This window comes from Abramis brama (assembly GCF_963993115.1).
Source record: "Abramis brama genome assembly, chromosome: 10".
NCBI classification, from domain to species: Eukaryota; Metazoa; Chordata; class Actinopteri; order Cypriniformes; family Leuciscidae; genus Abramis; species Abramis brama.
Genome location: NC_139972.1, coordinates 16,717,680 through 16,735,281, shown reverse-complemented (window position 1 = coordinate 16,735,281; position 17,602 = coordinate 16,717,680). Strand labels below are relative to the sequence as shown.

General features: G+C 37.0%; 1 protein-coding gene across 1 annotated transcript; it reads left to right on the top strand.

Annotated features, from left to right (window-relative positions):
• Nucleotides 1-559: 559 nt before the first annotated feature.
• sytl2b (synaptotagmin-like 2b) lies at nucleotides 560-15,642 on the top strand. The gene is made up of 19 exons (XM_084126444.1): nucleotides 560-627; nucleotides 2,268-2,475; nucleotides 4,374-4,525; nucleotides 4,624-4,744; nucleotides 5,178-5,241; nucleotides 6,227-6,344; nucleotides 6,446-7,270; nucleotides 7,938-10,463; nucleotides 11,087-11,179; nucleotides 11,443-11,496; nucleotides 11,618-11,706; nucleotides 11,789-11,893; nucleotides 12,511-12,680; nucleotides 12,766-12,868; nucleotides 13,347-13,508; nucleotides 13,606-13,699; nucleotides 14,283-14,382; nucleotides 14,468-14,673; nucleotides 14,786-15,642. Exons 2-19 carry the CDS (start codon nucleotides 2,375-2,377, stop codon nucleotides 14,932-14,934), a joined length of 5,232 nt encoding a protein of 1,743 aa, XP_083982570.1. The 5' UTR covers nucleotides 560-627; nucleotides 2,268-2,374; the 3' UTR covers nucleotides 14,935-15,642.
• The last annotated feature ends 1,960 nt before the right edge of the window (nucleotides 15,643-17,602 follow it).

Genomic DNA, 17,602 nt, shown 5'->3' with positions numbered 1-17,602 from the left:
TCAAAACCTCACTCCTACTTGTTAAACATAAACCAGGTTAAACTTGTTCTAATATAAATTTACTAGGGGACTCAAAAAGGCTGCATTTGTATAATTATTTCCCTGTGAAGTACAAGGTTACAAAAGATTATCTATATATGACAATAGACAATATTTTTAGATAAATATTGATAAAATGATTAGTTAATCAACTGAATAGTTATGAAATAAAATTTCATTCTATTGTTTTTCATGGATGGATGTGAAATTGACACTTGTAAAAACAAGACGGTAAGCAACAAGGGATTCACTACAGTGTGACAAATGTCAAACCACTTGAGCTTCAAATATAGAGAAGCCAAACATAAATCTCAACTGATACTGAAACTTATGAAGAAAAATAAACGGACAGTGTTTATGGTTTTTAAATTCTTTTTGCAACGATTTATTTCAATGCGTTAACATCGTTCGTCCATACTCCCGATTGGAAAGTTCTATCTTGGCGCGTCGCGTCGACCGCACAAACGCAGTCTTTGATTGGTCGACTGGGAGCCGACGTCAAGAGTCCGTCCAACCCTGAGAGACGCGTCGCTCACACAGTGAAGATGTGTTCTGCTCTGCTGGACTGCATTCTGCCACGGAAATAAGGTGAGCTGAAACATTTCATTTGGACATATACCTGTCGTTATGTTTGTGAGGAGTGTTTTAGCACTGTAGAATATATTTACGAACATCTAGTGCTTTCATGAATACATTCTTGAAGGCTGTCACTGTGTTTTTGGTCTCGAGTAAACTATGAAAAATAAGCTATTTGTTAATTGACTGACATAACTCATACAAAGCAGAATTTACACTGTAATACGAGACTACTAATCTCCGGTTGGTCTGCTCTTGAGTTCACTATTGTAGCCTACAGGTAATGCATTTATGATGTTTAAATATAAATGCACTACGAATTCAACAGAAAACAACTAGAATACAAGAAGGGCACATGAATCCAGAGACAGCAGTGATTTTATCATTGCAGACAGGAATACACTACATTATCTTGTTTCTAAAATTCAATTAGGCTACATGTCTATAGAGTCAAAAGATTTAATAAAAAGTAAAATTCCACTGGGCTTCTTGTGGTGAAATTATTTTACATTTCCAGAAAAACAACTGAAAAAAATAAAAAAAAATTCTACTGGGCTTCTTGTGGTGAAATTATTTTACATATCCAGAAAAACAACTTTAATTTTACGTAGCCTATCACTTTTAGTAAACAGGATAAGTAACAATACTTATCCTGTTTACTAAAAGTGACAGGCTACGTAAATATAAGAATAAGAATTTATTAAATTTAAACCTAATTCAATTTGCAATTAAGTGCCTCATTTGATGAGTTAAAAGCCTTTTGGACAGTAACAGGATTCAGGATATGGCATTATAGCATCATATATTGCAGATCAATTATCATGTTAAATCCATTACTCATGTGCTGTTTATACACTGGTTTTGTTTTTTGTAATTCTACCAAACATTTATTCATTATTTATGTCTTGATTTCAACTCTCATTAGAGAATATGTATTCCTATTCACCCTTTTTTAAGCTCCTCAGCCATGTAAAGTATTAACATCTCATTGATATGTTATTGTTCGCTGGTTGTTTGTATAATGTTATGTATAGTCTAACTTTGTCATTTATTTGAAGCTTGTTTTGATCGAGGTGTAACCCAGAGTAAATAGTGTCTCAGTGAGCTGTTTTCAAATATTTGCACAGCTAACTTGACACACTGGTGTCTTAAGTTTTATAGATGGTCATATGATCATTTAAGGAAACAAGTTTTTTTTTTTTTTTTAAACAGATAGATCCAGGAATTTGCTTGTTTTTCTGTGCATATCAGAGCCATCTAATTTAATTAATAGTACATATTAGAGCCGTTATCTGACATGACTCTTAAGTGGGATCAGCATTATGCAATTTATGTTCAACGGAAAACTTAATAATTTTCTGTAAATGTGCTTGATCTAAAAGTCTGCCCTTCTCATGGTCAACTGACAGTGCCGTCACATGTTTTGTCTAATCTCAGCATTCTCCAAACTGGCCCACACTCGGCTTCATTGTGCACTTATTTAGAACTCACATTTCATTTCAAATTACAGCAAATCCAGCATACAAATTAAGTTACATTTTTCCTTTCCATTAAATAATGACTTAATATTACCCTAATTATTTTCTTTTGAAGCCACTTGACCTGAAAGAGACTAACGAAGCATCTCAGAGGTTTTGATGTGCTCATTACAGGTGCCGTAATTGCGCATAATGAAATGAAGGTGAATCAGGAGCAACAATAGATAGCCTTCTGAGCCTTTCCACAAGAGTCTCAAACAGTGAGAAGAACAACGGCCATCATGATAGACCTCAGCCACCTGAGCGAGGAGGAGCAGGAGAAGATCATGACCGTTTTAAAGAGGGATGCTGAGTTGAAGAAAGCCGAGGAGGAACGAATAAAGTAAGACTGCTCAGACACAAACCTTTATTAGGGTAAATTACCCTCCTCTATTATTGCAAATGTGTAGTTGATATGAAAATATCAAACAGTGACAGCAGTATGTGATATGAAACCATTGAAATGTTTCCATCTTGTTTAAATATTATAAATGACATTTTATGAACTCACATAAACAGATTACACTGAATATTTTTATTCTGAAAAATAAATTTTAAATGAACTGCAAAATGCTACAAGGTAAACAGAATGGTGAAAAATAGATGGTGACCAGTTATATCACCTGAAATACACTTTCCATTATATATTTATATATATATACAACCATTCAAAAGCTTGGGGTCAGTAAATAAAAATTTTATTCAGCAAGGATGAATTAAATTTATCAAAAGTGACAGTAAATACATTTACAATGTTACAAAAAGAATTAAATCAAATAAATACTGCTCCTTTGAACTTTCTATTATCAAATAATTGAATTTTTTTTATCAGTTTACAAAAAATATGAATTAGCACAACCGTTTTCAACATTGATAATAAGAAGTTAATACATGTTAATGAAAATTTCTTTCTTAACGTTTTGTAAAATGTAATAAATGTTTCTTGAGCATTTAATCAGGATATTAGCAAATCACTATTTGATCAATTAATTACAATGGAAAACATTGAGTTATTTATAAACAAATTTATTTTAAATTGTAGTTAAAATTTCACTACATTACTGTTTTTATTGTATATTTGACCAAATAAATGCAGCAAAAACGCATGTAAAACATTTGTATCACTCGTAAACTACCCAAATGCACATAATTGTCATTTTACACTTATTCAATTAAATACATCAAAATACAGCATGAAAAAAAAAAACAAGGCATTGATCCACAGACAAACAGTGAGGTGTTTACCCACATGAACGCCGCTGCACTAGAAAATTATTTGTTCTCGTATTTAACGCTTTGAATGGAGACGGGAAGTCTACATGAAAGAAAGAATGCAGAATCTGGCCATGTCTGGGTGATTTCCTTGTGTTCAGCCTCAACCTTACTCAACCTTGTATAAAAGGATTAAGTCTACCCTTGTGGAATAATTGTCTTGGCCTTTTCACATGACCAACATAGTTTCCACTCCTTCAAAAGTGAAGATGTGTTCCAATGGTTGTTTCCAAACACATGATTTTAATCAAACCATTTTGAATCACTCCAAATGCTCACAATGTCTCTATTAAGGTTGTTCTGTAATGGTTGTTTTGTAATTTGTACCATTTAACAGTAACCAGCTCTCAAAACAAGTCACGGTATAATTATTAGTCTCAACATTTTGGGTTGTTTTTCTTAAAAAAAAAAGAAATTTCAATAAAACTCTTAATCAGTAGTGTTTGATTCATTTAACAGGGTACAGCTACTTGGATACTTTGATAGTACCCAAGAAGCAACCATTATGAAAGATTTGGCATTTGCAAAGCAAACAGAGTCAGTATTGAAGACAGTGTACTGTATAAACCAATGAAGGAAGAGTTTGCCCACACTCTTTGGTCATATGGAATGTTATTAGTTTAGTAGACTCTAATACAGGAGAGCTGTGTAACATAATAAAGTAATAAAGTGCAATGAGATACCGACATTTGGAAAGCCCAGTTTATGATCCTAGTACTCAAAGGACTGCCTGACACTTTTGTACATAAAAAGAATTTAACATTTTGAGAGCAAACAACAGAAAATGTGATTATTGCAGTGCTTTCTTCCCTTGATTGCTGAAGTAAACTAATTTGCGCATTATGGAATGTACGGTATTTGTCCAAAAGACATGTTGAGGTGAGACTATTTTAGATGCATGTTGCTGAGAACTGCACCCGTTTCTTTTTTTTCTTACTAAATTTGAAGGTTTCGCTCATTTGATTCCAGACAGCTGCAGAAAGCCGTCCCAGAGGAAGACAGACGCAAGTATTTGTCAGGAGAATGGTTCTACGAGGCGAAGTCACAGAGACACCAGGACAGGATTCATGGCTCTGACATCATATTGGCATCAATGAATCAAAGGAAATCATCAGTTGTTGGTGAGACCAAAACACCTACAGTTCACACATGCAACTCTTTCAGTGAGCCTATAAACAGCACTAAATATCAGTAAACATCCCACTATCCTTTTATATAGAGTTTTTAACCAAGCCATGGGGCGGCAGATCAAGAAGCATCAGCAGAAAGGATAGTGATGGCATCATGACGTCACCCAAAAAAACACAAACTACTGAGTCCTCAATGCAGCTAAAGGAAAGGTAATGGTACATGTTCATGTACAAAAGCAAAGTAGTTGACAGTACCTGATCAACTGTTTAGTGCTGCTGGCATAATCCTACACTGCGTGATCAATTTCTTATAGTAGTAGCTTGATATTAATGAATTTATCCAGAAGAACGGAGTAATAACTGTTCACACTTGCCAGAACTCTTTGGTTTGCACTGTGTATGCAACCTCCACCCCTCCCAGGTGCTTGTGTGCTTTACAGGTGTGGATACCTCATGATTTCAGTATCTTTATGACTCGACAAGGGTCAACAGAGGAGTTTGCTCGCTGTACTTTTAATGCTCTTAATTGATCCTGGTCATTACAGGATCTCTTGAAGAACTTGAGTCCAAATCATCTGGATATCTTATACATGCAAGCACGCATAACAATAAATAAACAGGTTACTATTTGTTTTGAAATCAGGGAAAACGGTGACACAGAGCTCCAGCAAGAAAACCTAAACATAGGCATGAGATCACCATCCAAGGTAAGTGCTCACAGAAATATACAAACATATTAGTGTCAGCTCCATTCACCATTACTGTATATCCTTGGGAGAAACACTTAAAGGGATCATATCATAATGGAATTAAAATTTCAAAACATCCTCTCCAGTCCAGATGGACCATTTATTAAAAATTATGTGGGAAAATGGCTCCTACACTCTTAAAAATAAAGATCCCAAAAGTGAAGAATCAGAAGAACCATTTTGGGTTCTCCAAAGAACCCTTCATTGAACAGTTCTGAGCATTTTTCTTAGTGTGACAAACATGTTAATATTCTAAAGAACGTTTTTCCACTATAAAAACCCTTTTGTATGGTGGAAAATGTCCATGGATGTTGAATGATTTTCATGGAACCATCAATGCTAATAAAAAATCTTTATTATTTAAAAGTGTACTGAACTTCCATGACTTACAGCAAAATGCTGCCTACGTGGCTGCCCACTACATCCGATTTATAATCAGAAACTTGGCCTTCCAGGTCAATATGAGGTACCAAGGAGGAAATATGATAGATTTATGATCGTCATAATATTAACACAGGCTGTGCAAAGAGGCAGTTACTGAAGGATTGAACAGAGCAAACTACAGTATACTGGACTCTACAGCTGACCTGCAGCTTGTGAGTAAACACAGCTGTTTCTCATGTCATGTCCAACAGGGGTGTTAAGCATAGAGGTACATAAAAAAACTGTGTATTGAAAAAAATTCTATGTATCGGAGAGAGGGTGGAAAATGATCATAAATTTGATAAGAAACTAGTTTTGGCACTTTCAGTAACAGTATAAAGAATTATAAACAAATTATTTCACAAAAATGTATGATATGACCCCTTTTAAGTCCACGTCAATCTAGTGTGTGAATTGTGGGTGAAAGTTAATGTTATATGACAAATAAATCAATATGACATCAATAATGCATTTCTTCATTGCTTCTTATAACAAACTTTGCCTCTTTACCTGGTTCCAGCCAAGACACAACCCATTCAACAGTGTTCCAATAGAGTTTGATTTTGAGGAGACTGATATCCCCTTTACATCAGGACCTGGACTCAGGAAATCATTAGACAGGGGCTCTGATTCACAAGGTTGATGTGACAACATTGTACAATGTTTATTTATACTCAGAAGTTTTAAGAAACTTGTAATGTTTTGTGTTCTCCCTTGCTTACAAGTCTCACATTTGCAGTAAAACATCAGGAAGCAAGTAACAGTGAAGATAAAAGAGAGGTCTCTGACACCATACAAAACAGACCTCCTGGTCAAAAGCCTGTGCCAAAGAAGAGAACCAAAATCAACAAACCCCAGGGCTCTATCTCAGACAGCACCAGCTCTGTGTCCACCCAGAGCATGTCCAGCCAGAGTGTGTCCACCACAGCAGGCTCAGGTATCAGGTCTCCACCACCAAGAAGTATCCCCAAACACAGCTCAAATGAGCCAACTCTCAAGAGCCAACTGCGCCAACCAGTTGTATCTCTAAGCCATGTTTGCAAAAACACCAGCCAAGGAAAGGATCCTGAAGAATCTAGACTTTCTCTGGGAAATACAGAGGAATTAAGTAGCAAAATTGAAAACAAGGAGGCATTTAGCTCCCCTTCACCAATGAAGTTGCCAAAGTCACGTTTACCAGTGAGAGCTTCATCGCAACTGATAAACCCTCCGCGGGGCTTACAAGAGAAGCCAAAGATACAACCACGTCTAAGTCTGATCTCTATCACAAGAGCAGATGATGGCAAGAAAGCAGAAGAACTTCTAAAACAAAGAAGAGAAACAAATAGTTGCCTTCCTCAGTCACCAAGTATGGAATTGGAGGGCCAAAACATTTCTGGTGAAATTTATCTTCCTCGTGAGAATGCAATGTTTTCATTGACTGACAACTCTAAAAAGCCACTGGATGAGATCATTGCCCCTCAACCTACACAGCACAAATCTGAGATTGTGGAAAATCATGTGGCTCAGTTTCCAAAATTGGAAGCAATAAGAACTGAAGAAAATATGAATAAAAATGCTGTTGGTATGATCCATATTTTTTTAAAGGAGTAGTTTGCCAAAACATTTGAACTGTGTCATTTACCCATCCTCTTTTCAAACTGTATGACATACTTTCTTCTGCAGAACACAAATTAGATAAATTAATGACAATCTTGTTGAATTCTGGGTGAATTCAAAAACAGTATAATGGCAGTACACTGGGACTCACTTTAATGCTTAATAAATCACCCAAGTATGTCAGCTAAATATACATGTCTCACCAAACATTTTCCAAGTGTGCCGATCAGTTTTGGTGAAAAACAACCTGATATTCAAGTAATTGTACATTCATCCAGCTTTTCACACTCCAGTCCAGTAGTTGGTGGAAATGTTCACCTGCTTCTGCCGCTTCAACTTACCCCAGTGTTCAAGATACTACCACCTAAATGGAATATTCACCCAACTAGATATTCATAAACTTTTCACCTGTGTGTATCCACTGTTGTGTTCTGCAGAAGAAATAAAGACTTGAAATGACATAAAAGTTAGTAAATTACATAATTTTCATATTTGGGTGAAATAATCTTAAATTTAGAATAAATTAAATTATATATATTTTTTAATTAAATTATTGCTTACAATAGTTACTTGAAATTTAAAATGCCTAGATTCTGCTTTGGTCGTTCAATGCTATACTGTTTGTCTTACAGGTCAACAATTTCCCAGATCCCTCAACATAACAGATACATTCAATAAGACAGATGCCTCTTCTGACTGTGAGACTAGCAGCACCCCCCTTGTCTTCAACATAAAACCAAAGACTAATAACTCAAAACAGGAAAATGCCAAACTGGAGGTCATGACAGATGAACACATTCCGACACCTACTGATGAACAAGGAGATTCCATTGCCAAAGTTCTTGAGTGGTTTAGCAGAAGCTCAGACAGCAGTGATAGGCTTGATATAGAGAGCAATGTCCATGAGGACATGGAGGAGGACACCAAGATCGATGACATAGACTTTGAAGATGAGGTTGATCAGAGATCCATGCCAAGGGATAATGTGTACTTGATCATACCATGCCAGAGTGAAGAGATTCCGTTAGAAGTCAATACGATATTTCTACAACAGACTGATTGGGGAAAGGAACAGAGTGTTGATGAGCCAACCCAAAACATTCCAAAAGAACGAAGATCTGAATTTGCCTCTAATAAAGAACCTCTCATCCGGAATCTCTCTATTGACTCTGCTCTTACTGCAAACAATGTTCCTCCAAAGATCCCAGAGGTGAATATTTCTGTAGGTGGGAAAGTAAGTCAAAATGAGAACAAAACAGAAGCTTTTATCAAGAGAGAGGAAGTGACCAAAGTTAAACTGGAAAACACTGACATCAAGCATACTCGGCATCTGCCAAAAGAAAGACCAGGTGCTGAAGAGAACCAGCGACCAAAAATTGCCAATTTGAAATCATTCTGGGAGAAAGAAAACATTGGTCCAAAGATTTTGATCAGCAAATCTAGTGCTCCTGGTATAACTGAACAATTAATCCTTAGTGATGTTAGCAGAAAGCCGACTGAATGTGTAGAGGACCAACAGAGAAGTGAACAGAGCTTGAAAGCAACATCTCCAGGACATCAGAAAAAAGAGACAGCTGTGGAAGATTTAGACCTTGAGCAAATAGGGAGTGCTAACACCATCTATAAACCCCAAGTACCCATTGTTACAGATGAATCAAAACCGCCATTGATATATGCTAATCAGAAGAATGACCAAATACTTGCAAGCTCTCTCTTGGACAAAGTAGTTTCTCTTCCACGTTTAAAATCATCTTCTCCATCACTTGACAGTGGATCCTTGCTATTCGGTCAAAATAGTGATAGCATGGGAGGCACAGTTAGCACACACAGTAGTGATGCAGATCACACCTCTCCAAAAGAATTAGAGGCAAAATCAAGAACTACACCAAGAACCAATCAAGTGCCTTTTGTTAAGCAGAATTCCCAGCAAGAGAACATGGCAGAGAGGATCAAGCAACTAAAGTCCTTCTGGGAGAAAGAATCTAAAACATCAGCAGCTCAAATCAGATCAACTACTACTGCTCGACTGAACCAAAGATTTACAAAGTCTGAGTTTGATCTCAGAACAATAGGTACAGAGTATGATGATGATGATGATGATGAGGACAGTTCTTCAGCCAGAGGTAGACTGTCTCCTAATTTCCCTGTGCAACCTCTACGGAAGGATAAGCCAGTTGTGATGGATGGTATGAGCACTTTACAGTTTAAGAACCTTCGTGACTTCTGGGGAGGACCACCTACAAAATCTGGACGAAGGTCACCGGTCCTTGAAAGTGGAATTCAGAGATCCTTAAGTCCACAAAGTCCAAAAGAGAGAGCCAATGTCAAAGACTTTGTTAATGACAGCCAGAATGGTAAAACATCCTCACCAGCCAAAACTAGAGCATTCCAGTCTCCCTCAAAGAAGAGGATTATGTCAAGACAAGAATCAAAAAATGATCAGTCAGATGGGGGCGAAGCAATATCCCATGGAGTGTCTCATTCTCTTCAGGCACAGAAAGCCTCTCAGAACAATTCAAAAGCCACAATGGTACCTAAACCTCAGGCTGGTCAAGAGTCACGACCTCAGCAGGGTAGAAGAAGCAACAAAGGCAGTCTAAATGGAAAAGCAAGTGCCATGCGACGTGCCACCAGCATGTTTTCAGTGAACTCTGCGTTTGAGGAGCAAAGCCAGGACTTACATCTTCAGTCCAAGAAGTCTCAGGGACCCAATATGCAACAGGTTAAGAAGACACCAGAAGCTAGCATTACACAGACCAGGAAAACACAAGAAGCTAGCTATACCATGCCAAAAACATCCCCAGAAATCTCTTGGAGAGACAGAGACAAAAATACTCAGAGAAGACCATCACGTACCTCAGAGGATTCAGACTCTCAACCTCTTGCTAGATCTTTCATTCCACGGGACTACCAACATTACCTTGGAATTACAGAAGACAGAAGTATATACACTCCACCTCCAGTTACAGACCAGGTTGATAATTTTATCTGCACTTCATTTACATCATCTCCAGAGACAAACTGTAGCTGTAAGTGTTCCCCAGTAAAAACCAGTACTCCAGTACAGGGTTCCCCCGACCTCCAAACCAGGAAAGGGAGCCTGGGACTCCACTCAACCACACAAACTGATGGAAATGCCACTAAGGGGAATTCAAACCGTAAGTTTGAAGCTTTTTCTCTTATCATACTGTACAGGTTTCTCAAACGTTTTTAACCAAAGACCCCTTTCATCTATACTTGGAATACAATGCAAGATAAAAGTGTCTGTCAAATGCATGAATGTAAATCCATTGGATTTAAAATAAATAAATAATAATACACATTTTAGATTTACATTCACACATTTGGCAGACATTTATATCCAAAAGTTACTTGCGTTGCATTTAAGCTATGCATTCCTTGGGAATTGAACATGATCTTGGTGTTGCCATCGCCATGCTCTATTGTTTGAGCTACAGGAACACAAGTTTTATCAATTGCTAGGTGTAAAGCTAGTTTAATCATTTAATACTTAGGATTAATGATTTAGAAAAAGTTCCTAACCATAAGCATGAAACATGTATGTGCATTCATAAAAGATTAAGTGTATTTACATCAGTGTTGTATAAGATGTTTCCACAGCTTTCCTTTCAAGTGTTAAATCAAACAGATATAAGTGCTCACATTACACAATAGCACAAGAACAGGAAACACAAGTTCTCTCATGAACACATTCTTCTTGCTTGTTGTATTAATTCTTTATACCTTTATTGGATCAAACTGCCACTGTTAAATCTTGTAGGTGAAAATGAGAGTCCCATTCTGAAAGCTTTGAGACAAGCTTCATCTAGACCTGTGTACCATAAGAGCATGGAAGACATCAGCCTTCTTCCTAGTGAGCATCAATTCTCTATTATGTCAAACACTTTGAACTGTAACAGAAAATAATTTATTTTTTAATTTTTTTAATTTAATTAAATATTTTTTTGTCATTAGTTTTTCAACTAAAAATACCATATCCATATTTAGCTGTCTTTTTCATAGTATACTTCTAGTTTTACTCTTCCAGAGTAAAACACTTTATTGTTTGGCTTTAAATGGAGAGTTCACATGACAACAGAATCTGTTCTACTTTGTCATTGTGATCTCTTCTCTAAGGACAAGACCAAAAATTCAAACAAACAAATGACTACATGCAGGACAACTATGATGGCAAGTCTCAAACTTAACTTCTCATATGTTTTATATTCAGTTTTAATTATATTGTGAGACACTAATCTTGTTGGCATCATATTTGCACATTTACTTGATTTCTTCTGCCATCTTGTTTCAGTCTCAGTTGCCCAGACTTCCTTCGCGACCTCAGACCCAGAGCACCTGAAGCAACTCAGCAAATCAGTGCCCTCATTTCTACAAAAAGAAGTTGGTTCATTTGTCATTTTTATCTAAGATAAAAGGCCAGGTCAAAATGCTCAAAATGTCTGCTGCTGTCCTGTCTTTTTAGAGTGATGGAGGAGAGAGTGACTCGGAGAGCAGTTCCCGCAGTGGCGTCCCACAGTGGAATAACAGACAATTTACTAACCTCAGCAACTACTCTGGCTCCACCTCTGTATGTTCATATACTGTATATCAAGGATAGGCAACTTCGGTCCTGGAGGGCCACTGTCCTGCAGAGTTTAGCTTCAGCCCTGATAAAAACTCACCTGCCTGTATCTATCTAGTAATCCTGAAAACATTGATTGCCTTGTTCAGGTGTGTTTGATTAGGGTCGGAGCTAAACTCTGCAGGACAGTGGCCCTCCAGGACCGGAGTTGCCTATCCCTGCTGTATATTATATACTAAACTATTTACCAAGTTCTTTACCAAGCATATACTGTCAGATAATATACAGTAGTATATATATTCCATATACATAGGCAAATGTACCCAGTAAATTATCCCATTTGCCTCAGATATAAATCATGAAGCACCATTCACAGCCAAGTTTACATCCGTAATCGTACAGAATCCAAATGAAACAGGATATTCAATGAGAACAAAAGTAATGTTGGGCTTTATTTTATCCTGATTATGAATATAAACATAATTTTGCTTATGCACAGTGATGAATTGATCACAGTAAAACCAGAACATTTACTTAGAAATCAAATAGGGTCCAATTTAATTTGATGTTAAGCACATTGATGTACTGGGAATGATTCAATATTGTATTTCCATTACCTTCAGGTTAGCGGCAGTGTTGCAAGCGTGTACAGTAGTGACTATAGCAACGTTGACGTTCAAGGGAGCATCCAGTTTTCACTAAACTATGTGCACAAGTTGCGGGAGTTCCATATCTTTGTTGTTCAGTGCCAGAATCTGGCAGCAGTGGACAAGAAGAGGAATCGATCTGACCCGTAAGACTGCGATCTCAATACCACCCACCCCTTTCTCCTCTAAATAGATATTTTCTCCATAGAGAACTTGTGCTTTGTTTTCTAGGTATGTTAAGAGTTACCTCATACCTGATTCTGCCAATTTGGGAAAAAGAAAAACCGTTGTGAAGAAGAAAACACTGAATCCTACATACAATGAGATTCTTAGGGTAAGGAAATCACTGGCAGAATAAGTCAGGGCCAGTGTTCACATTTTTATCGGAGCAGGCAATCATGTGTTTTACACATTCAATAATGTTGCTGATCAAATAAATGGTTTGATATATATGCACATCACATTTCACACTGTTGCTTTTTCATAATTGTTTTACTGTTCATTTTGAGCTGCAATTTCTATAATAGGCTGTTTAACAGCAGGTTAAATTGTGACAACTTACCTCATATAGTGTGACAACATGCCCCACTATTGGGTGTGTTCAATTTACTGTACTCATTCCTGTGCGAACGGTGGAATTTTAGGCTTTAAGACTTTTATATATGTGTCTATACAAAAATGTACTTGAAAAATAACCCTAACATGAGAGATATTCACTGGATTAATAAGTGACAACTAGCCCCATTGTCCCCTATATGCATCATACCAAATGCTTAATAATCTCCGTTAATTTTATTATTTGATGCATACAGTACAGAGTCCGAATGGAGTACCTGATGTCCCAGGTTCTCAACCTTTCAGCATGGCACAATGACACATTTGGTCGTAACAGCTTTCTGGGTGAGATAGAGCTTGACCTCTCCTTGTGGGATTTTAACGACACAGAGATGAAGCTTTTGCCTCTTAAACCAAGGGTACAGTATGAATGTGTCCATAATTTCTCTTAGGTGAAACTTGTGATACAATTTTAAATATTTAATACATGAAAATACAAATCTCTCTTGATTTCAGAATCTCTTCTCACAAACCACAAACAGCCTCCAGCCATTTGACTTAAGAGGACAGATGAGACTGGCCATACGTTTCCTGCCTCAGATCTCCCACTGTAAGGCTCCACCATTACAATCTTTTACTAATTACAATTCTGTCAGGACCACTATCGTCAAATACGATTGACAATTAGCATACAGTTTGGATTGGCGGTATGGTTCCGTTCTGGGCGAGAACTCCCTGCGCATCCATGCAGCCTAGCGTGGATAAGAGCAGGGAGAGCAGCAATAACCCCCCTTAGGGTAAACAGAACAGAACCAACATGAATGAACTGCAGATATCATTAATTCAAGATTTTAAAGTACAACATAATTCGAGAATTTATTCTGATTCAAGGGGAATCAGAATGCCAAATCCTGACTGGGGCGAGAGGAGGAGCTGGGGATGGAGGACGGTAATTCGCTCCTGAAAAACGCGATAGCTGCTGATAATAGTGAAGGAGCTTATATATGTATACAGTGATAGGCGTCGTATTCATATAGGTAGATGTGGATCAGCTGATGCAAGCCTGACTAACGTGACCTGCCAGAACTGACGCTACACTTGATTATAATAAGACTGCACATTATGTCAAAAATAAAGGCAAATGTCACAGATTTATCAATTGATCTGTGTGAGTGTTTATTTTTTCAATCCAGCAAAGAACATTCCTGGCTCTGGTGAAGTGCATATCTGGGTCAAAGACTGCAAGAATCTCCCTCTTATCAGAAGTCCAACTATTGACCCATATGTGAAATGGTATTATAATATGATTGCTTTGTATTATTGTGATGTGAAAACATCTTCAAGGTCCCACTAAGTAATTGTTGAATTCTCTGCACAGCTTTGTACTCCCCGACACCAGCAAAAAGAGCCGTCAGAAGACTCGGGTGCTGAAGAGAACAGCCAACCCAATATTTAATCACACTATGGTGTATGATGGCTTCAAGGCAGAGGACCTAAAAGAGGCTTGTGTGGAGCTTACTGTTTGGGACCGGGACCGTCTAGCCAATCACTCGCTTGGAGGCCTGAGACTCGGCATGGGCACAGGTGCAGTCCAGTGTTGGGATCTTTGTGTGTTCTGAGATCTACAAACATAAACGCATAAAATACACATTAACACAAATATATATGCATTTAATAAGTCAATCTCGTTTTACAGGCAGGAGTTATGGAGTACTGGTGGACTGGATGGACTCTACAGCAGAGGAGGTCACTTTATGGAGGAGAATGATGGAATCTCCCAATGAATGGGTGGAAGGCTTGTTACCACTGAGGATGGTAACAGCAGCCAAAAACACATGGAAATGAGATTACAGACAGTGACTATTATCAAAGTCCACATACAATATCTTGCATTTGTTATAATTTCTAGTAAAATAGATAAGGTTTCTGTCACATTAAGAAAGACATTCTGGTCCCCATTACTCCTGGGATTAACATAAGTTTCTTATCCAGATAGTATTGTGTTATTCTTGAGCTGGATTTCATTTACATCTTCACTTCAATGTGTGTCCAGTATGACTGAACAGAGACCCAAATTAACTTACCCACACAAAATGTAAAATGGGACTTGCATATGTCCAGAGGTGGATGTTGGGGTAATTTTTCTAATATTATATTTTTTATTATATTTTTTAAGAAGTTGTTGAATTATGTAGTTAATGAGAATTCCTGAAAAGATATAGACATATATTTGAAAAAAAGAAGAAGCTAAAATTCAAAGCAATGGCAAAAAAAAAAAAAAAAACCCAAAAAATTGTTTAACCAGGAAAGGAGAAAGATGCAATATGTGTGTATTGCAATGTTGTGTCCCATAATTGGGACTGAATTTGTTGCCAAGGATGTGCAAAATGTGCTGACGGTGACTGCCTTATTTGTAAAATACACCTGTACTAACATCATAGATATACTGTACTACAAGTAAAATAATGCTGGATACACCTGATAAAATACCTTATAAAATAGCAGAAATATTATAAAAAGTGTAATAAATAAACAGAAAACTGTTTACAATGCAGAAGTTGTTATTTTTTCTTGATATATCAAAGGTATTTGTATATGGTGACAAATGGTGCCCTATGACTTACGCAATTACATATGTAAATCACTTCTACATGCACTGAATATCTGAATGACCCACAACTACATCTGACTAGCTAAGAAAGTGAGACTCCCTACAAGCATGCAATATGAAAATCTGTTGCCTTTGTTCATGGCTCAATTCCGGACACAATTGCTTTTAAGCTAATCGACTGAACCATAAATCCACATTCATGACAGTATGTTGACTAATGTATGTTGAGTAATGTTGACTGGTTAATGGCACCACATGAACATTTATTTAGTCAGAATAAATGGATGTTTAAAAGGCTACCATGACCCCTTGAGCCTAAGCAATTTAGTCAGGAACAATATGAAACTTCTGATCCCTAGCACCACCTAGTGAGGAGAGCGCGGTTTATCACATGCATACTTATAATGGCACATTATTTATTAGTACATGCACATTATAAGTACATAAACCACAACATCGTATTCTCAATCATTCAAACGAACGGGTAGTTTAAAACATATCAAACCAATTAAACATCATAGAGGGAGTACTGAATTGTACTTGTATTACATAACTATAGAATTCTGACAATGCATGCAAATACAATACACCACTATTGAAATCTGGTGCAAAGAGCCTCAGAAAGGAGGTGGTGAGACAGGGTCATGCTCACAGAACAAAGGCTCTGGTGAGACTGAAGAGAGGAGCAGAGCTGTCTATCACTCTTTCCTGTCTCAAAGGACTAGATAAACTGCATCAAGCTCCCCACAGTCTTTCAGAAAGTGCAAAGAACAACATGTACCCGTGGGAGAGAAAGTTATTTTGTGCTGAAATTCACAGATTGCATCAAAAGATATGCAAAAGTGTGACATCTGAATGTTTGCCCTCTTGACCCATATTCGTTGAACTTGATATCAAGATATTGAAAGTCAGTTAAGCAGTTAATTTAATATTTGGATGCCTGTAATAATAATACGATAAGAGAGATGTTGGCTGTCTGACATCTTTTAAAGGGATAGTTCGTCAAAAAATGAAAATTCTGTAATCATTTACTCACCCTCAAGATGTTTCCAAACCTGTATGAGTTTCTTTCTTCTGTTGGACAAAAAAAAAAAAAAAAAAAATGTTTTAAAGAAAGTTGGTTACCAAACAGTTGAGGGTAGCCATTGACTTCCATAGTGAAAAAAACAACAACAACAACAACAACAAAAAACCCACTATGGGTCAATGGGGTCCATCAACTGTTTGGTTACTAACATTCTTCGAAATATCTTCTTTTGTGTTCAGCACTCATACAGGTTTGGAACAACATGAGGGTGAGTTAATGATAACATTTTTTTCATTTTTGGGTGAACTATCCTTTTAAGAAAGAAAGGGGTGTGAATGAGGTTGGTTTGGTACAGTGTATTTTTGTAAGATTTACAAAAAATAATTCATATTTTGCTGTTTGTTAAAGAAAGATTTTCTCTGTTAGGTTTGAAAGGTACAACGTCATAATATAAATGTAGTCATTAATTGACACAACTGAAGTAAAAAGGAATGTTTTGTGTCACTGAATGTGCCTGTTCTTTCAGAAGGCCTGTCTTTAGTTAAGTGGAGTTGTTGTTTGCATCTAGTACCTCTTTACAGTTTGGGTTTCAGGATTCAAAGAATTTATATTAGACTAACAATTTAACAATAAACCATAAACTAACTAAAAAAATCAGTCTCTCATTTCGATCTTAAACTACTCATAGGGTAGCCTACAGGTAGGCCTATAAATTGTTCTTATTAGATGGACACAGTTTATCGAAAAACATAGCCTACCTGTATCGCCAGTGATGGCATATGCATATATGTATGTAATAATCTCTGGCTCAGAAATTGTTTTCTTGGCAAATTCATATTCTCACGTCACGTGAACTTGCATTATTTCGTCTAACG

Coding starts and splice junctions, on each gene's coding strand:
- sytl2b (XM_084126444.1), top strand. CDS start 2,375: ATGATAGACCTCAGCCACCTGAGCGAGGAGGAGCAGGAGAAGATCATG. Junction 2,476..4,373: donor GCCGAGGAGGAACGAATAAA/GTAAGACTGCTC, acceptor ATTTGATTCCAG/ACAGCTGCAGAAAGCCGTCC. Junction 14,674..14,785: donor GAGACTCGGCATGGGCACAG/GTGCAGTCCAGT, acceptor CTCGTTTTACAG/GCAGGAGTTATGGAGTACTG.